The following is a 22,132-nucleotide window of genomic DNA, read 5'->3' as shown; positions in this document are numbered from 1 at the left end:
CTTGTAAATATATGGGGTAACACTTTATGTGAAGGGGTGTGCATAAGACTGACATGACACTGTCATAAACATGACATAACACCTGTCATGAGCATAAAGACGTCTTTACGAATGTTGGACTGTTGTCATGAAGTGTCATTATTTACTGAATGACACTTCATGACAACTGTCAAACATTCATAAAGACCTCTTCATGCTCATGACAGATGTCATGTCAGTCTTATGCACACCCCTTCAAATAAAGTGTTACCATATAGGGTTATATGCATACACAAATATTAAGAAATTCCGAATACAAAATAAAAAGACACACAATTACAATTTCTACAAATGTTAAATTTCTCCACGCAGACTTTTTTTTAACTTCAACCTCACAAATCTGATAATTACGAATTCAAACCTTCTCCTGTGCCAACAAATGCTAAATAAGTAACACGAGTTGCCAGGTATGCACGCGTTGGGTTACGAGATTTTTGAGACTCATTTCACGTTTCAGACAGCCTCAGATTTGTGCATTAAGTTGTGCGTTTAAATACTGGTGGAAAACTGGCTCTTCTGATTTTTGTTCAGTCTAGTGTTTTTATCCTCTGATAAAAACACTAGACACAATACAGTAACAAGTATTTGTTACTGTAACAACGTTACTTTGTTGGAAAACAGAATATTTCAACACATTTTTATAATACTCCAAAATTATTTATTGACATATTGCACATTTTTGAGCCATACAGTGAGATTACAGGGTTTAAAAAACGACCACTAGGTGGCGGAATGGTTCGCTGGGTGGAAAAACAGGCAGTCAAACAAGACAGAGCGTCCCGGTGGTCTGCTCTCAGAAGTAAGTAGAAGCTAAACCTGAACGCTTTGCTCTCCTATTATAAAACAGAGTAATTTAAAATTATTTCATATTACGTTTTGTCTCTATACATCAGAAATGAGGCCCAATAAATCAGAGTAAACCTGGACTGGTGCTGCCCACTGACATTGCAAATAAATGAAAAAAACAAAAAAAAAAAACCCTCCAAAATAAACACCACTGTGTACATTACAACACTGTACCTACTACCTTATTCTAAACAAATTCAAGCAAAATGAAAAAATTAAGGTCCATCTTTGCAGTTGTAATAATAACTCATATTAAGTTCCTCCACACTTGGTTTTTTAGGATTGAGACTTTGTTTTTCCGACTTTGATTAAATTCTGATAGTTGTATATGGATACAAACCTTGGTAGTGGGTGACAAACGGTAAATAACTGCACAGTAGTTATAGTTTTATCCTTTTTGCAACACTGGAATCAATGTGCTACGATTAAATATAAAACTGTTGCTTCTACTCATTCTAATTTGACATCTCTTGCTAACTGCTGCCACCTGGTGGAGATGAAGTAAATGCAGCAGCTCCCCAGCACTTGAATTAATTTGCGCGGGTGATTTTCAAGGTTTGTTTATTTTCTTTGATGCGGATCATCAGTTACCACACCCATCTCAGTCATCTCAATCACCTTGATCACCGTAGTCACCGTGAAAACTAAAAACATATACAAATATTAGAACATAAACAAACTTACAACACAAACAACAAAATAAAACGTACCTCGCTGCTTTCACCAAGTGTTGATTGTGCCAAGCACATCTTTGACAGTTTGTTCAAGTCATTCATTGGTACAATGATTTGTCAGCTTCTATAGGGCCTGTCCTCATTAGCTACGGCAGCCCGTGAGGTACATAATAAAAAAAAACCCAAAACTTTACAAAGCGCAAATACAAACGAACAAAACAAAATACAAACCACCAACAGTGGTAATCAAAACAGACAAATATCATTAAACAATCTGCAACATCCTTAATTTAGAAAATTCACTTGAAATAATTTACAATAAATAGTCTACAAATTTAAATAATTTAGGCAACTTATTTTAATAGCTCACTGTCCATCACAGTAAACTACAAGCTATGACAACACAGACATTCTGTATTTATGCTATATATACCTCTTTAACAAATTCTGTAACTTTCTCTGTACTTCTTAATCTGCTCCTAAGTTGCATCTTTCCGGGTCTATTATTGCCTCTAGCCTTTATATTTATTAACACCATACTTTTTTTATTTTCTTAACAATGTAGAGCTAATTAAATGACACGAACAAGACCTTTATGAATTATGAATAACATCTCTATATTGCCATCAATTATTGGAGGAATAAAAGAAATAAGGAGACATGAAAAGCAACATGATAAAAAACTTAATTGGCAAAAAGTCAATAATGAAAAATTAATTAGGTTCACAGAAGAATAACAAATCAGATACAAGTAAAAATGTACAGTTTTGCTTTTACAGTGCCATATATATTATTCTGAGAGACTTTTTGTTGGTAGTTTTATTTGTAGGAGAAATAAGATGAAATAATTTAGTCTATCGAGGTGAAAATTTTCCTTCGACTCTAAAATGATAAAATAATGCACTATTTACCTGACATTCAAAGTATTCCTAAAAGTTTGTCTGTTAGTCTGCAGCTCATGTGACCAAACCAGCCGAGGAGACGAAAAGTTACAAACACTCAACATTGTCTTCTACACAACCTCTAGTTGGGTCACCCCTAAAGCAATAGGTCTTCTTAAAAAATAGTCTCTCTGAAAATCTTTATTAAAAATATAACCAGTGTTTTCAGCAAAGCTGAGCTGACTGTCCAGGAACAACCCAAAAAAATTTAAAGTTTAAAATTTGCCACAGTTTCAACAGGTTGGCCATCGAGAGAAACTGGAACCATTTTGAAGTCTTTTTTAGGTTTTTAATTAGCTCTACCTCTTTAAGAAAATGAAAAATTAATAATAGACTTTGTGGTATTCTGAAATGTAATTATATTAGTTGTTACCACCCACCGCCACTAGAGGCAGTAGTAGACCCAAAAAGATGCAACTAAGGAGCAGATTTAGAAGTTCACCGAAAGCTTTTATTAAAAACTGTGAGCTGCACAGAAGAAAATAAGAGAGAAGTTCAAATACATACTGAGAGCGAAACTCCTTCCTAAAGATGAAGATATATCACAGATTTCAAAAGAAAATAAAAACGGGAGCACGGATAATATAGGACATAGCGCCCCCTTCACTTCCGGAGTGCAATGGCTCCAGTTCCAAATAAGGTATAAGACTGACAGTGGTCCGTCCCGCCCTTTCTGTTTGCTGCAGCGACGGCCTTTTCATTAAATAAATTTCACATAAAATAAAAAATAGTAAACATCAAGATTTTCTTTAATCCACAACTTATTTTACCAATCACAGTATTTTAAGATCCAAAACGAAATGACTCCAGGGAAAGGCCGTGAGTGGCAACTGGCGGTCTGTTTCTGGAAACACTTCCAACTTGGTTATTTGAAAATATACTGTTTATTTATTGCAAAAAGAGACAAAATAATAACTTTTCATTTTACCTTAGCAGGTGTCTTTGTTGCCACTGGGACAGGTGAAAGAGGTAAAAATAGTTTCTGTTCCTTTTGAGCTGCAGCAACTATAAACTCAGCAGATATTCAGAACCTGTTGCTACAGCTCAAAAAACGCAATGAATTGAATTTTAAGTATATTGGTTAAAATAATTGTCAACTAATTTAGTTATCAACTAATTGCTAACTGTAGTGTACAGACTCTAAAACAGGCCATTTTCTGAAAGAACAATACAATTACAGCAGTAGTTTTGCAAAAACTCTTAAATCCTGGGTTAAAAATAACCCAACCTGTAACCAAACTTGGACCAAGCCAACGCTGGGTTGTTTTTACTAAACAGAGCTGGATTGATGGATTGAACCAGCATGCTGGGTTTGGGAAACTATCCAAAGATTAGATTAAATTGACCAATGGGTTGAAACTCTTAACCCATTACAAGGTTTATTATACCACCATATTTGGAGAAAAAAAAAAAACATTTAAAAAGTGGATTAAAAACAATCTCATGGCCTGAAAACTACTTTTATATCCATGTGATACATATATACAGCTATCACTTATAATGTTACAAAGCCTATAATGAAAAGGTTTTTCAAGTATTTAATTAAATCACAGCTACTTTGTCATTATTTGGTCAGGTGTGTTACATAAAGGCAACAATTAATTTAAACAGTCTGTTTTAGAACAAACTGCATGTAAAACTTTCAGCCATTAAACAAGAAGTAACTTTATCAACACTTTAGTGAGTAGTTAAAGTAAAAATGTATCCACTCATTCTGATGATTAATCGATTAATCATCAGAATAATTGATTACTAAAATAATTGATAGTTGCAGCACTGCTTTTGAGTTTTATTAAAAGTAACTTGCTGTTTATGTTCCTGAATGAACAAAGTGAAGTGGTTGGATTTGAAACATTTTATTGTGGAAGACCTCAGGCTGTCTTGGGACGGACGGTTCTGTCTGGTTTTAGTTTCTAAAGTCTCTCACCAACAGGTCAAAGGTCAGGGATAAACGGCTATTGTCAGTTTCTTGTTGTGAATCTCACCCGGAAAACAGAGCGGCTCTCAGGAGTTTTCATTGTGCTAACAGCTCAGTTCAATAATTCAGCGCTCCTCTGTATGTATGAATTATTGAGTCCACATGGCAGAGCGTGTTCTGCGCTGTGGAGCCGCGTGGCTGAATATCTCTGCTCTCATCAGGAACATCCAGCTCCTCTGAAGCAATCAGCTCCCGCCGTCAGGAGAATAGATTTAAGTTTCTGCCACGTTCAGTTCGTGACGGCAGGTTGAGATCGGATCTGGGAGCGACGTCTGACTTTCAGTGTAGAACAACATTTCTCCGTTTATTCAAAGTGTGAAGGAACATTGTTACAGAGAACTGACCGGTTTAATGAGAAGTGATTAGAAACACAAATAAAAAGACTGTTTCTACATATTTTCAGCAGGTTCTTTCTTCTATTGGAGATGTTCCAAGTCAGATATTCTGACTTCAAGGACATTCTGCTGAATTTTGCAGTCTGGAAGTCTAAATGTACATGGCAAAAACATACAAGTATTTGTCTTGTTTCAAGCATAAATATCTTGAATCTAGAAATAACTCAGAAATTATTGACTGTAGGGTTTGTACACTTTTTCCACTGTGAAAGTCAAGCACTTTTCAAGCATTACAATCATAAGTTTTCAAACTTTTCCAGCACAGCACTTTGGACATAAAAACAATACAAAAGCACCAAAAAAGAACCTTTCAGATCACTGTTTTATGATATAATTTATCACTGATATTAATAATGTCTTGTGATGGAATTTTACCCTTTACAGCAGGGACAAGAGAAACTAAAATATAACAAAATTTCACATTTTCAAACGTCTCTCCCACATACCTGACTGGTTCGAGAAGAAAACACTGATTTAACACACAAAAATATTTTAATGTTTGTACAAAATTTAAAACTAACTTTGATTTAAATTACACAAATCGATAATTAAGCTATTAGGTATAATAAATATTCATTACACAGAAACAATCCAAACAAATCCTGTTTATCTAAATCACCTTCAAATGCTGAAACAGAATAAACAAAGTCACACAAAAACTCTAAAAATGTTCCTGTTAGGTTTCCTTGTGTTTAGCAAATAGAAATAAATTTGGTAATTGTTTCTGACCTGAAACAATGAAGGTTAAATCTGTTCTAACTTCACACAGCGAGGAAAAAATAATGAAAATGTAACTGCAAATGTTTTCCAGTTTTAGGCTTTTAATCATATGTTAGATCACACTTCACTACAAAACTGCAGTTTGAATATCAGGCACTTTCAAGGACTTTTACAAAGAAATTCAAGCATTTTCAAGGATTTCAAGCACCAGCAGAACCCTGTGAAGACGGCAGACGGGAGTTTAATTCAGAGCTGATTGTTGTGTTTTTGTTGGATGATGGTCACATAACGACACTGAGAGTCAAATTAAAACCTTCTCAGATGTTCCCGCACTGCAACCGAGCCACACGGTTTCACTTCTCCAACGGAGTGTCACGATCATTTCATCACATCCTGCACTGATGAAACACTAAACTACAAAGGGAGCTTTTAAAATTATAATGCCTTGCATTAGCGCTCAGTGGGTTTCTTTGAATCTAGATGCATTTTAATAAGTCATAATGCATAAATTAGGATTTCAGGGAGTTCAGTTTGGCACAGGAAGCGTTTTAGTACCAACATTTAGGAACAGAATTCTCTCTTCAGTGATAATCTGTGATCTACTGTGTAAAATACAAGTGAGTGTGTCGGATTAAGTTCAGGTGTACGCATTGGCCTTTTTTGACAGGAGTAATTCCTGCAGGGCAGCGTACCACAAGGGGGCGCCACCACAAGAGGAAAATATGCATCCATGTTGCATGAAAGTTGTTTTTTGCAGTAAGTGCAGAGTTGGATAGTAACTAGTTACATCTAATCATTTACAGGGACTTGAGAAACTTTTTAGAAAAAGTGTACTTTTAGGAGTATTTTTACTATGCTGTATTTTTTTACTTTTTCTTGAGTAATTTTATTATGAAGTATTTTTACTCTTAAGTAAAATTTCTGGATTTTCTACCCACTAAATGAAAAACAAACATGATTAAATCAAAAATCCACCAGACACAGACACACACCTACAGTTTATGTTAAAGTTTCATAAGTTTTTTATTGACAGAAACTGATTTGGAAACATTTTATTTTGCCTGATTTTGTTATTCTTTGTTATTTATATGAATTATTGTCATTTTGTTCCTTAAAACACCAAAACTTCCACTTAACTTTTTATTTTGGTCCCTATGATGATGTAATTTTAAATGACTGATAATTTGATCAGTTACTTGAGTTGACTTTTTGCCTTTTTTACTCTTAATTTAGTAATTTCTTGGATGGATACTTTTTACTTTTACTTGAGTAAAATATGCTGAAGTAGTGCTGCTCTAACTTTAGTATAACTTTTGGGTTCTTTGCCCACCTCTGAGTGAGTGGAGAGTGAATATGAACATGCACTAAGAGCTTAAAATAAATAATTAAAAAATATATCACCTCAGCTCTAAAAATGCAGATTCTTACTTTTTGAATCTGCCTTTCAAGACAAGCTGGACAAGTTTTTTACATCTTGATGAGACAGAAATGAGCAAAATATGCGAGGAGATCTCCTTAGGCTGTTTACTGCAGGTGAAAGAGAACTGCCAGCTACTTCGCTCTGCTAAATAATCATAAAACTCAGCTCTTTTATTTCATCTTAACTAATTAGGATGATGAAATCTGGAGCAATATTCTGCCACAAAATTCTTCCAGGCAACTCTTGCTTTTGGCAAAAAAAGAAAAAGAAATATCGATGATGAAAAGGTGGAGGTGGATGCAGCAAGAAAAGGCTGCAGTTCAGTTCAGGAAGTTTACCTGCAACATGCTGTGCATGCTTGTTGTCCTTTGGTAGGATATGAGGCTTCGTGTATTTTATTAAACAAATTTACAGTTAATATAAAACACACAGACTTGTCAAATTACACAGAAATCTGAAAAATTTTAACAAAACAATGATGCGTACTGGATTTTGATACAGTTTATGATAAAATAAATAAATGCACATTTAAAGCATTCTATAAAACATTTTTCATAATATTAACCAAAACAAAAAGGAAGGTTATTTTTCCACAATCCTCTCATACATATTTTATATGCAGCAGTTCTGAGCTGAACAGTTTGGATCGCCTCGGTTTGAACAATCAGGGAGAAACTCTGGAGGACTTAAAGTAATAGCTGCTGAAACTTTACATGAGCTGAAAATATTCATAGCAACATGCTAAGGTTCTGTCTATGCAAAAAAAAATAATCTCCAAACATCCTGAAATGTTCTCAAGAAATGGGCTTTGACTGGAATGTCCTAGTCAAAGCCCAGGTCTGGGTCTCACTGAGATGTAGCGATGTGACTTGACATGGGTTGAGCATTTAAGAAAGGTAAAGAGTGAAGAAGAAGAAGAATCAGTGTCTCTCTGAAGTCATTCTGGGCAAAGACGATGAGACTAGCTATCAGGGGGAAGGTGTACAAACTTTTTCCTAGGTTAGGAAAACACATTTCTATTTATCCTTTGCTTGAGCAAAAACAAAGTCAACTGTTTTACATGCAGATAAAAAATAAATTTTCACATATCAAACAAAACAGTTACAATTAAACGTATGTGAACAATTCTAAGTAAAAAAATTAGTATTTATGGGGGTGTCTTTACTTTTCAAATAAATTTAGATTCCAAAGCATTTTCATCTAATCGGCTGGACTTTAAAAAATATCTTAGATGAAGATGATGATGATGATGAGGATCACACAGCGAGAGTTCATGTTGATATATATTTTCATTTAAATTAAAAAATATTTAACTTTTTAAAAAATGTAATTTAATGGCCTAAAGCACAAATTCATAAACTGATTTTCTCTATTTAAAACACCTAAATAATTTTTAAGCAAATATTTGATTAATATAAATATAAAACTAATTATAAATGTATATTTTGAAATATATATTTTACTACACTGAATATTTTTATTATAATTTATTATTTTGAAGATGCAAATGTAAAAGAAATAGTTGTTTTAGAACATTTTAATGTTATATATGTAATTAAAGTGACAATGAGCTGAGGGCCCCCGGCCTTTGAGGTCTTCTGATCGCCCCTGCTGCTGCTGAACCTGCATGTCAAACTCATTTTCCAGTTAAAACTCCGCGGATCGGCCGCGGCTCCTGTTTGGGTCTCAGCCTCCAGAGAGGGCGGGCAGAGCTCTCCACAGCGCCGCCCTCCCTCTCCTCCAGCCCGGCTGCTTCTCCTCCACGCTGCGCCGCTCCGGACCGGGTTCCTCCTCCTTCCTCTGGATTTCTGTCAGATTCTTTGCTTTTTTTTGTTGCTGTGGGGGATTTTTTCTTCTTTCGGTTCCTGAATGGAGTCGTCCCGACAGGATTCGGTAACTGACGCGGTAAGGAGTCGCTCGCAGCCCGGTGAAGCCGCCGCGGAGACCCCGCTCCCCGCAGCGGGCAGGACGCACAGCCGCTCCGACTCCTCCGGGTCCAGTCAAAGCAAAGGTAGGACCGAATGATCCGCCCGACCGCACATGAGCCAGGCAGCAGCTGCAGCTCCAAACCCGGTGAAGTGAAGCTTAGAAAATGATTAATTGTGTCCACATTAACGACCCCACGGGCCACGCAGACTCCTGCTGAGCTCCGAGAACTTGTCCAATCCACTGAAAGGCCATGAAGGTGGCCACGGGGTTCCATCTGGACCGTTAAGTTCTCTAAGTTATTGGACCTTAATTCAACCACCGCAGTGACGGTACCGACGCTTTAACTGTGCAGTTGATGATGATGAATTAGTTCAGTTTCTGACAGAACAACATGTGGTTTCAGCTCTGATTGTCAGAAACTGTGATTCTTTTCATGCTGTTGCGTCCTTTAGTTTGGTTCTGTGAATAATCCTGGATCTAATCTTGGAGGGATGGATGGAGGGATTATCAGATTGATGGGTTAATCCAACATTAATCCAGTTGATTGACTAATTATAATGGAGACAATGTGGAGTACCTGGGTGCCTCCCAGTTTAAAAACATGAGAAATTAGATCTGAACTGTGGTTACAGGTGAGAGTGAGAGCATAGCGAGTGTCTCTGTGTTGACCTTTGGACTGGTGACCTGGCTGGGGTCAACCTGGATGGATGGATGGATGGATGGATGGAGTGTTAAACAGATCTGAACCTGCTCTGATGTCATAATCAGCCTCTTAAAGAGACGGAGTCCCTATTTAATTCCCTCTGGTCTGTTTCTGCTGATGAACCCCATCATCTCTGTCAGACCCACATGGCATCCTGTGAGGTCACGACCCCTGCAGTCGCTGCTGCCGCTCGGCGTTGGTATGCTGCCGCTCACACGGAGCTTCATTGAGTTTCTCTGAGCAGAGCCGGTTACGTAACAGCTGCTGAAGTGGAAAAAAACCTCCCAGTGAGTGTGTGAGCTGGGAGGAACTGGAGACGAACGGATCGCCTTTCTCTCCCCAAGACTTTGAGCCAAAAACCGACGGCGAAGGCCGGAGAAAGTAAATACAGGCGGGTAAATAAAACGTCCAGAGGAAAGTCAGTGGGTCAGACACCGAGTTCGGTCCGATCAGCTCCCCGACGTTTACCCGGAAAGAAACAGAATCAGAAAACCACCACGGCGAATCAGGCCAGAAATAATGATAAAAATAGGAGTAAAATTTAGCCAAAAATCTCTGAAAAATTCTAGAAAAATCTCAGAAATTTTCTAGAAAAATCTCAGAAATTTCTGAGTTTGAAAAATTGAATATTTGCTAGAAGAAAACCAGAAATTTTAAGATCAATCTCAGAAACTTTTTAGATGAAAACTTGGAAAATTTTCAAAAGTCGAAAATTTAAATAAGGTCGTAATATTACGAGAAAAAAGTCAAAATATTATAACATTATTATAACATTATTGTCCAAATTCCACGAGTTATTGTCGCATTATTTTCTCTTTATTGTTGATATGCAATGACTTTATTTTCGCATTATTTTGACTTTAATCTTGTACAACTTTATTCTTGAAATCTTACTTACTTATTTGTTTCAATATGGCTCTAATATTATGTTGTATTTCAGGATTGTTTCCATCAAGCAAATTTATTGTTGTAATTTCCAGTTTGTGCATTTGGTTGTTTTCTGACGTCCTGGATGAGTCGCTGAAACTCTTGGAGTAATTTTGGATCTTCCTGAAAAGTTTCACTGTTTGCTTCATTTGTGTATAAATGTTTCCACTGTAGTTCTCTGGAGTCCCAAAGTCTTAAAATGGCTTCCAAACCTTTCCAGAAAGCTTCGTTTCTCACATCTTCTTGAATTTCTTTAGATGAGGACATGACACGCTTCCTTTTGAGGTCTGTTCGCCTACTTCATGTTGTCAGACAGGTTCTACTTAAACGTCTGGTGGTGATCAGGCCTGCATTGTTTTGTGAAATTGAGCAAAATTGTGGTTGATTACAGCTAGCAGAACCATCTGGGTAACTTTTCCGTACACAGTCAGGTTAGTTTAGATGAAACTTTGTATTTACTCCGGTTATTTACATCTGTTTGATCTGAAACATTGAAATGTGACAGGAAAAAACAGAAAAAGAAGAAATACCTCGTTATTTACAAGATCTGGCAGAGTTTATGTCTCGTTTATAGAATCATTTGAAATGAGGGTTTGTGGATTTGCTGCTAGAAAATCCAGTAAATAAAGTAAAGTAAAAGTAAAGGCCAAGCGTTTAACTGGTTTCCATGAGCCCACGCTTTAGTCGTTAGGACCTCGTTTAATTGGAGTGCTGGTGATGCAGACGAAAGCGATTTGGGCTGAAACTTTCCACTGATCCATCCGTTATGTAACAAACTGTGTGGACTTCCTGCTGAGAAAAACGCTTCTCCTTTGAATTGACAGTAGACAAACCAGCTTGTCTGCAGTTTGTTACTGGAAGGGGGAAACTTGGAACTGGGAAGTCAAAGCCTAATGGCTGAGCAGCCATGAAAACCCGCATGGCACCAGAACGAGTCGGAACATCCGAGCCCGATCCTGCAGACGGGTGGTTTTACTGCCCTGCAGCCCACTTCGGCGAACCTGATCTGAGCGACGATGAGAGCGCAGCTCAGGTTAATGCTCGGGGTTTGCAACTCTGATTTGCACACAACTGTTTTCACATTTTAATGGCAGCTGAGACTTTGGAAAAAACTGATCTAGAAAATAATTTATTCCTTCAGATGTAACTTATTAAACAGGACAAATTATTCTAACTCCACTTTTTCAGCTTCTAAACACATTGTGTTCTTTGAGTCTCCAGAAATGCAGAAAGGTTTAGCCTCTCTTGGTGTAGATATATTTATATTATGTTTGTTTCACATTCTTCAGTCTGTTCAGTTTTTTCTTTTCCCTATTTATGTTTTTTTTAACTATTATGTCAGCATTTGCTGCTAAACAAGGTCACAGACTTGCAGTTAAATTTAGCAAATTACATTACAGATTGTTTAGCTAGCAGCAGCTAGCATTGTGCTTTCTGCTAATGTTAGCGCTGTGTGCTAGCTTTTATCTCCTTTAGGACATGATCGTACTCATGTTTTATTAAACAGTCTTGCATTGTTTAGCCATTTGTTTTTCTTGGGGAACAGTTGGTCTAAATGCTTTCAGTGACGCTGCTAGCGTTAGCTAACTTGCTATTTGACTTGTACAGAAAAAACTGATCTAGAAAATCATTTATTCCTTCAGATGTACCTTATTAAGCAGGACAAATTATTCTAAATTGACTTTTTTAAACTGTTAAATACACTTTGTTAGGTACTTGTAGTCCATAGACTACACATGACCTAAATGCTTTCAGTGACGTTCTTGGCGCTAGCATTAGCTAACTTGCTAACTATGTAGAGGCCTTGTTTGCAAGTCGTGTTCATTCATATTGTGGCAACATTTTCTGGCTCTTTTCTGTAAGGCTGGATAGACGAGTCTTCAGTTGTTGAAATAAAACGTTTCCAATCGTAGCTCTGCTTTCAAACTACAAAAATAATGTAGGTGGAGAAATTAAAAAATAATCTATGTATGTGTTTCATTTCAAAAGAAACTGTAAGAATTGAGAAACTAATTATCATGACTGTATTTTTTATATAGAAAAATAAAAAGGAGTAAATTTCTGACAAAAAATCTTAGAAATTGTCTAAAAAAATTATATTTCTGAGTTTCAAAAGTTTAAATTTTTCAACTTTTCTCAATTTCTAAGATTAATCTCAAAATGTTTGAGTTTTTCCGAGCAGATTTTGGATTTTTCAAACTCAGATATTTTCATGTTTTCTTCTATAAAATTTTGAGATTTATCTCAAAATATTTTATTAGCAAATTTCAACTTATCAAGACATTTTCTTGTTTTCCTTAATTTTCTTTCTTTCTTTTTTGCTGAAATTTACTGATTTTTTCTATTTAAGATGGTCCTAATGCACCATTGTAAATTCTATCTCAAGTTCAATAAAATTTGCATTTTAATAAATAATTTAGTACTGTCTACATAGCCTTATTAATATTAAACTTCCAATTTATTCATTTATACAGAATTAAATTAAATCAGGTTCATTTAAAGACAGTTAAACCAAATGTATTCAGATTTATTTAGTGCCAATAAACCAGTGTAAAATCTTGCTTCAGCTGCAATCCTTCATCCTGAGAAAGCACAGGGCGACAGTGGACGGGAATGAAGGAAGAAACCTCCTGCAGAACCAGAGCCAGGCTTTTTCTTTAACCCCCGTTTCCACACTAAAGAAGATGTAAAAGTTCACAGCACGGTTTCATGTTTGTGTTTTCCTACCGTCTGCAACAACTCAGAAAACCCAAGAAATCATTAAAAATCACACAACCACTGCAACAAACCTCTTAAAAAGTTTCCCCTGTTGGCGCGTTTGACTCTTAAACTCTTATTTGTCCTGCAGGAGAAGAGAAAAACCTCCTTTTTCCACCCTTGTTCTCTCGTTCGTGTTATTTTCTCTGTAATTTCATTGATTTTCATCCTTTATTTCCTGTTTTTTTGTTTTTTCCGTCTTCTCTGAGTCGTCTCAGCCCCTCCGGTTCTCTGTCTCGCCCACGTTGCTCTCACCGTCACGTTGCTTCAACCTTCATCTCCAGGTTGCCTTCAGTGTTCGGCACCTTTACGTGTCTCGTGTTGTTTTTCTTCGTAATGAATCCGAGTCTGAAGATTTGTGGATTTAATTCAATGCTTCCAGAGTTGCTGAATAAATTAATGTTTCGTCCTTCTGTTGAAACAAATTCACTTCCTTTTTGTTAATTTTGTGGGTTTTTTTAATGATCTGAATGTATTTTTACCCCAAAGTGTCTAATTTTCACCGACATCTTGAGGCTGCGTGTCAGTCAGATGTATAATCACAGTCAGAAGATTATGAAACAAAACATCTCTGCAGGGCTGCAACTAATGATTATTTTAGTGATCAGTTATTCCACTCTGTTTTTATTTAAACATTTAAGACTTTTCTTTTATACAATATTAGAAATACACCAAAATGCAGCTAAACAAATAATTAAATCCATTTTAAATGAGAAAATAAACATTTTATTGCCTGAAATGTAATCACAGCTCTCATTTTGTGAATGCTTGAATTTTAGCATTATCAGTTAATAATTGGATATAAAAAGTTACTTAATAGCAGATTCTGTTTTTTGCAGAATGTGAATCAGGTGAAGCTAAAACTGCTAAAACATATTTATAGACAGAAAAGTGTTTTATTTTTATCTTAAATGAAAAATGTTTTTGTATATTTTGTAGTTTTTCCTGAACTACAGCTCTTAGTTAGTTGTTCCTTCTGCCATTTTTGAGTCAGTTGGTGATGAATCAGTTACTAAACTAGTTGACCGTTTTTCTGTAAGCGGATTAATCACAAATCATTTGATTAATTGTGATTAATCCGATTAATTGTTTCAGCTCTACATCGTCATGGGCTTCTTCTGTTCTGGCTGTAAATCAACATGTTTTCTAGGGAAGAACTAAGGGTCAAAGGTCACATACCGAAAACATGCTGCAACATGACGACCTCGGTCCACCTGCCGCTCCTTCCACAAGTTTCCGTCTGGCAGATCGGGTCTGACCTCAGATCAGCTTTCTGAGTGGTTTTGGATGACATGATGAAGACATTTATGTGTAAAAATGTGGCAAACCCGGTCTGTTGCCTAGCAACCCAGACTGAGCTCCACCATGTTTGGTCAGCTGGTTTTACTGCTGTGTGCTCTGTACAATGCCTGCTGGAAAAGACGGTGTTTTGTTTTTGACTTGCCATCCAGAAAACACTTAATGCGATCTTGTTGGATGTGCAGGAGCCTCCACTTCTGCTTTTCAAAGATGCATAGTTGTATAACTGCGTATCTGTTTGCATCCATTTTCACATGTGAGTGTAAACGTTGAGTTTGGGGGCATCGCCAGCAGCTTATTTGGATTTAAAGTGACAAGAACTCAAAGTGGGCAGAACTAAGACTGAAAAGATGTTTAGATGCCAATGTATCGATTCTGACCTGTTCAGGGATGGAAGGGTCGCCTTTAAGGAGCTGGAGTTGAAATCATAAAGACTTTAGTAAAGAATCCTTCAGTGATGATGAAGGAGAAAATGATGCTGCTCCAGCGGTTTTACACTCATGAACTAATTTAGTAGTTTTTCATAACCATAAATCTTAAACTTTTACCTTGAAGCAGTGAAATTCTGGGTTTCCTGCTGAAACTCCCGACACGCTGTAGTCATGAAATGCTAATGATGGATTTTTAGCAGAGAAACGCGTCGGATCAGATGAGCTTTGTCATGTATGACAATCTCTGCAGCTGTAGATGTCACTAAATATTATTTACAGTGTCAGAAACACAGAGCTGCGTCAAAACAACAACAGAGTGCTACTGTTATCACTTCAGATCCTCATGATCAGATCTGCATAATTGCATTAATGATTTTCATGAAAAAGGTGAATTACATGAACAGAAATGTCAAATTTTCACCTTATTAACAAAACCTGAATCTGGGAGCAAAGGAAGAAATGTCAAGGTGCATGTCGGTAAATAATCACATCATTACAAAGTTCATTTATTTAGTTCAGAATTGAAGCTCATAAAGGCTAAATGACCAACACTGACAGATTTTTAATTCATTTCTGTGAATTTGATGACTCTGGCTTACAGATGATGACAAAATTCAGTTTGTCATATAATGTGAAGGAAATGAAAGTTTTATTTCCAAAAGCTCATTGCTAATTAAGCTGATTAACAAAGTTCTGCATCCAGTTATAATTATAGAAAGTTGAGTGGAAGGAAAAAGTGTGGTAGCAGCAGAGATAACCGCAGCTTTCAGAGGAACCAAGTTCTGATGTCCAGTGCTGGTACAGTGCTGCATTAGAAAAATGCTCTGTACATGGAGCTAATTCTTCTCGTAGCATTTTTGCTAACTGTGAGACGTTTAGCGCATTTAGTTTCCCTTAAATTAATTTTCCAGATGAATTCCGAAACACTAATTTACTTCTGATTTTTTAAATTTCAGTTGAATAAACTTCAACACCTGTGTTAAAGTTTTGGTTATAGACTGTTAAGAAACATTCAGTTAGACATTTTTATTCATTCTTTTTTTTTTTAAGGCAGTGAAGACTGTTCTGTTTCCTGTCCTCATGTTAGCTCTCTTTTTTTCCCAGTAACTTTATTTTAAACAAAGAACAAAATAAAACACAGCCAACAGAGGATAAGATAGAAATATTCATACAATTTCTAAGGGGTGTGACGGTGAGCATTAGCCTACAGTAAATACTGTGACAGTTTAACACTTTAGCATTAGCCTACAGTAAATACTGTGACGGTTTAACACTTTAGCATTAGCATACAGTAAATGCTGTGATGGTTTAACACTTTAGCATTAGCCTACAGTAAATACTGTGATGGTTTAGCGCTTTAACATTAGATTCTGCTAAACACCGTCTTGGTGTGAGCTTGCAGTACATACTGTACTTGGTGTACCGCTTTAGCATTAGCTTCCACTATGTACGGTGTTTGTGGAGTGCTTTAGCATTAGCAGAGCTAACGTTTCAGCTCTCAGTTCCTGCCCCGTTGCTCTCTGTGATCTAGAAACTCTTTGAATCTTATTTAAAACTCTCAGATATTTTCTGTTGAACTTCCTGCTGTAGAACCGGTTCTGCGTTTGGGTTCCTTGTTCGTTTGTTGATCCAGTTTGGTCCAACCTGCTGCTGCCAGACAGACGGACTCACATTTCACTCTGGAACATTTTGGTCTACAACCCCCAATCATCACCCTCCACCACCATGCTTTACAGCCCGACCCTGGTGTTTGGTTTGGCTTTCTAACATTATTAGCTATTAGCTACAACCATACAACACATTACTTATAGAAATCAGCTAAATATTTAGGCTTTGAGCAGGGAAATAAAAAGACGTCTCGCAGCTTCTCTTTGTGTCAGATTATTCTTGAAACCTCTGTTTTCAGTTTCGTTTCTGTCTTTGAAACTCTGAAATGCCGCTGCGATGATGCGGCATAAATGTTGCATTATTCTGACGTCTGAGATGCGTGAGGACGCTGATGTTCAGCTGAAGCTTCGCCGCAGGATTAGAGCCACTTATTGCTGAACTAATCAGCCTCTTTTCTGCACTCTGAGGCTTGTCAGCCGCCGCCTTTGATCTCTGCGTTTTTTTTTTCTACCTTCGTTGGAGGTGGAGTAGGCGTTTGGGCTTGATTTGCATACAAAGCTATTCTTGCTTTCTCTTTGTTCTCGCGCAGAGTGCAGAATGAGTAATTGTCTTCATCAGTCAGACGTGTTTATCTCTTTTTATTTGGTACAGATTTGACGTTGCAGTGGTTTAAAAAAATGCAGAACGATGATATCTGCTGACTGACTGACGTGTTGCAGAGCGGCTGAATGTCTCCCACTGACACGAAGAGAACAAAGGGAATAATAATCATAAAAGAAAATCTTTCAAAATCAGCGCCAAAAGGACTAGGATCATTTCACATTGATGAAACGGATAAAAACTGTTTTGATTTGATTGTTAAAATAACATTTAAGCATAAAGGTTAGCTTAAAGGTTCAGTTTATGTGTCACTCTGATGTCTTGACGGCCACAAAAAGAGTTCTGGCGGGCCGAATTTGGCCCCCTGACCATGAGTTTGACACATTAATTACAGAATGATGAAAAAAAAATAATGAAAATTAAATAAAATGTTAACATTTAAAATAATTCTCTATTATTGGTATGAATAAGATTATTAGGATAATTAAAAATATTTGAATTAATAATAAATAATAAAAATACACAAAACTGATTAAGCATTTAAATATTTACTAAAAAATATTATTCGAATATTAATATTAAAGATTAAACGATGAATGAAATACAGTGGAAAATGAATCATGATAAAATAAAGTATTAAAAAAATGCTGAGAAAATTTGAAAAAATGAAATGAGTTATTGATACAGAAACAATTGAGCAAAATCAGCATTTTTCTGTGTATTTTTAGCATTTTAAGGTCATATCTTCCTTCCATATCAGTCTGGAGCTCATGTGGCGAAACTCTGTCCACTAACGCGAAGCGTTCGCTAACATCCAGCTGCAGGAGTGACGTAACGGCTGAACCCGGTGAACTCCATCGTTTCATCTCCTCCTCGGCTGCAGCGACGTTCCGCCTGCAGCTCTTTAAGATGTTCAACGAGCGCGCTCAGCTGAGATCAAAGCCGGCGTTTCCTGATGGCCGATGGACGGACTTCCTGCTTCCTGCTGCTGGATCTGATCATCACTCACCTGGACTCGGCTACCTGCCTGGTAGGTAGGTAGCCGACGGTTCTGCTGCCAGATGAGACCAAGATATCCAAAAACAGATTCCTGTCACCTCTTCCACCTTCGTACATTAGAAATATTGGTTAAATGTAAACGATTATAAGCAGGTTTCTGCTGATCTATACTCTCATTTTGGCTTCATAATAATAATGCAAGGACACATTCTTAAAAACCAATACGATTTAAATTCTAATAAACATTTAACACTGGAACTGGGAGACATTTTAAATATCCAAAATAAATAAACTAAACAACAGAAACAACAAATACAATTAATTATAAAGTCTCTCTTGAGAAAACCAGAGCTAAACACCAGACTGAAGACAGAAAGAGAAAAACGACACGTAAACGTTTCTCCCTGTGCAATGAAATTCAATCTGGAAAGACTCAGACGAAGAAAAAGGAACAATTAAAAGATTTAATGACAGCAATGAATAACAGTTCTTTGGCGCTCGGGCCCCGGCAGCTGATCTGAGCTGAGATTTGATGTGAACTCGATGAACATCCCGATAACCGATTAGGGATGCTCCCCCCCGGGGCCCGACACTGGTGGTGGAGGTCTGGAAAGGGAGCCATCCTGGAGCCAAAGGATGTGGGTGGAGAAGGGGAGGTGGTGGGTTGAACGCAGCTGGGAAGCGGCCGATGACTTGGGTGTGGATCCTTTTATGCTGAACTTGATTGATGATTGGACACGCCAGGTGAGGTCCAGCGCTGAGGTCGGAGATGAGCATGACGCCGAGTGACGAACGGAGGGGATGGAGTCTTCCAGTTTGAATTTTCGCTATTAGCTCCATGACTTCAAATAGTTTCAAAACATTAATATAACCCTTCCCAGACTGATGTGTGTGTTAACACACACCTGAAGGCTCCAGATAAGAAAATGTGAGTTTAAAGTGTCCGCCATCGCCCTGGGTCAGAACCAGAGCAGTTCGCTGAATTTCTTGTCCATGACTTTTTTTTCACCTTGAGCCGGTTTTCTGCAGAAAGTGGAGCGAAGCGTCTCCGGCCGTCTTCTGCTGGAACTGGGACGATGTCCGAGTTCCCGGTGATTGATGAAGGAGTTTCCGCTAACTTTTCACAGCGGGTCGGTATTCTTAGACCGACCCGTCTCAGATAAATTGGGTTTTTTAAAGCAGGTTGTCTTTGCTCATGATTTCTGAGGACGTTTTTTTCTCCGTGACTTTGGACAAAGTCACACAGTGAGAGTGAAAGTGAGGTTTCTCTTTTGTCCTGGTTTCTATTTTATGTTCAACAAACAAGCCGTGGCATTCAATAAGGAACATCTTGGAGGTCTTATTTTTAACATTTTACTTATTTGTATGTTTAACTTAATTGATAATTTAGTCGGAGCAAAACTGAATACTTTTGACACACTTTTCAGTTTTTTTAATTTATAAAAACTGTTTTGAATCATGAATAATTTACTTTCTACTTCACAAATCACCATTTTGTGTTGAGCTTTCATTAAATTCCAGTTAGATGTGTTTATACTTGTGGTTTTAATGTGAGAAAATATGGAAGGGTTTAAGGGATATAAATACGTTTGTAGTTGCAGTAATGGCTGTGACTCGGTTTTTAAGTTTACAGGTTGAAAGAGAGATCATACAAACCGTAAATAAATATTTTTTTAATGTATTGCATTAGAAAAGGTTGATGGATACAGAAAAGTTTTAAATAACTTTTACATTTGTGTTAAAGTTTTGTTAAAATACGAACAAAAAAAGTTTCTGTTCCGATCAGAAGAATCTCTCCACTTTACTGAGATGTTTCATGCTAGTTAGCAACAGCTGCTTCATGTTTTTTACAGCCACTTCCTGTTTGTTACAGGCACTTCCTGTTTGTTGCAGCCGCTTCCTGTTTGTTGCAGCCGCTTCCTGTTTTTTACAGCCACTTCCTGTTTGTTGCAGCCACTTCCTGTTTTTTACAGCCACTTCCTGTTTGTTGCAGCTACGTCAACATGTGATGAAATTACACTTTGCCGTCTTTCCTTTGTTTCCTTCCTCTTTGTTTGCTTGTTTTACTTCCTCCTTTTTTTTCCTCTCTTATTTTGTTTCCTTCTTTCGTTTCCTTCCTCCTTTCATCCTTTCTTCCTCACTTTCTTTCACCAACATTTTCCTTGATTCTTTCCAGTTTCTGTTTCCTCCATAGTTTTTTGGTCTTTGTTTTTTATTTTGTTTTTTACTAACATGGCCATAAATGTTCTTAAATATCGCTCACCTGAGTTTCTGTAATCGAGTTTCTCGCTCTGCTCACCTTGCAGGACTAATCAAAATGTGGAAATTGAATTTTGTAGCCGTTAATATTTCTGTCATCTCAGGAATTTCTCAGATTAATCTAGTTTATTTTTCTCACATTGTTTAATTAGTTTCCAAATCCAGAAATTGTTTGGGTTTTTTTTTTTCAAAAAATTTCTTAGATTTATTTCAATTATTTTCTAGCAAATTTTCCACTTTTCAAACTCAGAAATTTCCTTGTTTTTCTAGTTAATTTCTGTTTTTTTGGTGTAAATTTACTCCTTGTTTCCATCTTGTTGTCCTGATACGCCGTTGCTATTTAAACTCTGCTGGTTTGGGTCGGATGGCCCATCAGAACCGGCCCAGCGGAGCAGAAGCGGATCACAGTGGAGTCATCGGGTTGCATAAGAGCGAAGGTGTTGGGTTCTTCACCTCCTGACGGCGAGGTGGGCGGAGTGTGACCTTTCACCTCCGCAGTCTGCTGAGCAGATGGAGGAGGAGAGGCGAGAAAAACGCCGCATTCAGACGAATATGTGACATTCCTGGGATTTAATGGTTTTATAAAATATGCATACCTTTTTTTATTTAAGATTAAAAAAAACCTTTTCTGTCTGTAAATAAAACACAAAACTTCTGAAGTTTAACTTTAAGGAAGTTTTAGCTTCGCCTGGTTCAAATCCACTAAAGCAAAGCTTTGCATTTTGAGCAACACAATTTTTATTTTATTATTTTTGAATAGGAAGTTAATTGCTTATATATTTTAATTAAAAAAGGCTTAAATGGTTACATGGAAAATCTGTAGAATCTTAATGAGTCAATTTTCATCCGATGATGTTTTAATTGCACTTTAATGTCTTTAATGAAGAAAATGTTTATTTGGGTTTTTAAAGACCTTTTGATGCAGACAGGTTCTGTTCTCTTGAGCTGAATCGGATCGATCGGATCGGATGAAAGGATCGGATCTCGCTCAGCCGGGATGAAGAGAAATGTTTCGGCCTTTGAATTATGACAGATCAGATCCAAACGCAGCTCGGCCTCCCGGAGGAACGCCTGCTGCCGAACTCTGATCTCAGGCTGATGAAACCCTGAAGTAACAGAAACACACACAGATCCGCCTCGAACACAAACACACACACACACACGCACACACACTCACGCACACGCATGCACGCACACACACACAAACACACACACACACACACACATACACACACGCACACGCATGCACGCACACACACACAAACACACACACGCACACGCATGCACGCACACACACACAAACACACGCACACGCACACACACGCACACACACACACGCACGCACACACACACACGCACACGCATGCACGCACACACAAACACACCCACACAAACACACACACACACGCACACACACACACGCATGCACACACACACTCACGCACACACACGCACGCACACACACACACGCACACGCACACACGCACACACAAACACACCCACACAAACACACACACACACGCACACACACACACGCATGCACACACACACACACGCACACACACTCACACACACACCACACCACACCACACACACTCACACACACA

The 22,132-nt window shown here is 37.4% G+C and overlaps 1 protein-coding gene across 2 annotated transcripts in view; it reads left to right on the top strand.

Annotated features, from left to right (window-relative positions):
- Window positions 1-8,663: 8,663 nt before the first annotated feature.
- LOC106949346 (nuclear receptor ROR-alpha-like) overlaps window positions 8,664-22,132 on the top strand; it is a 68,609-nt gene continuing 55,140 nt past the window's right edge. For both annotated transcript variants that reach the window (XM_015035518.1, XM_015035517.1), the window contains exon 1: window positions 8,664-9,024. In XM_015035518.1, the coding sequence (XP_014891004.1) occupies window positions 8,883-9,024 (142 nt within the window). In that variant the 5' untranslated portion in view covers window positions 8,664-8,882. The remainder of the gene's footprint in view (window positions 9,025-22,132) is intronic.

Source organism: Poecilia latipinna, unplaced genomic scaffold, assembly GCF_001443285.1.
Source record: "Poecilia latipinna isolate Pla-1442-1.1 unplaced genomic scaffold, P_latipinna-1.0 Scaffold338, whole genome shotgun sequence".
NCBI lineage: Eukaryota > Metazoa > Chordata > Actinopteri > Cyprinodontiformes > Poeciliidae > Poecilia > Poecilia latipinna.
Note: the sequence above shows the minus strand (reverse complement) of the source record. Positions and strands in the feature narration are given on the sequence as shown.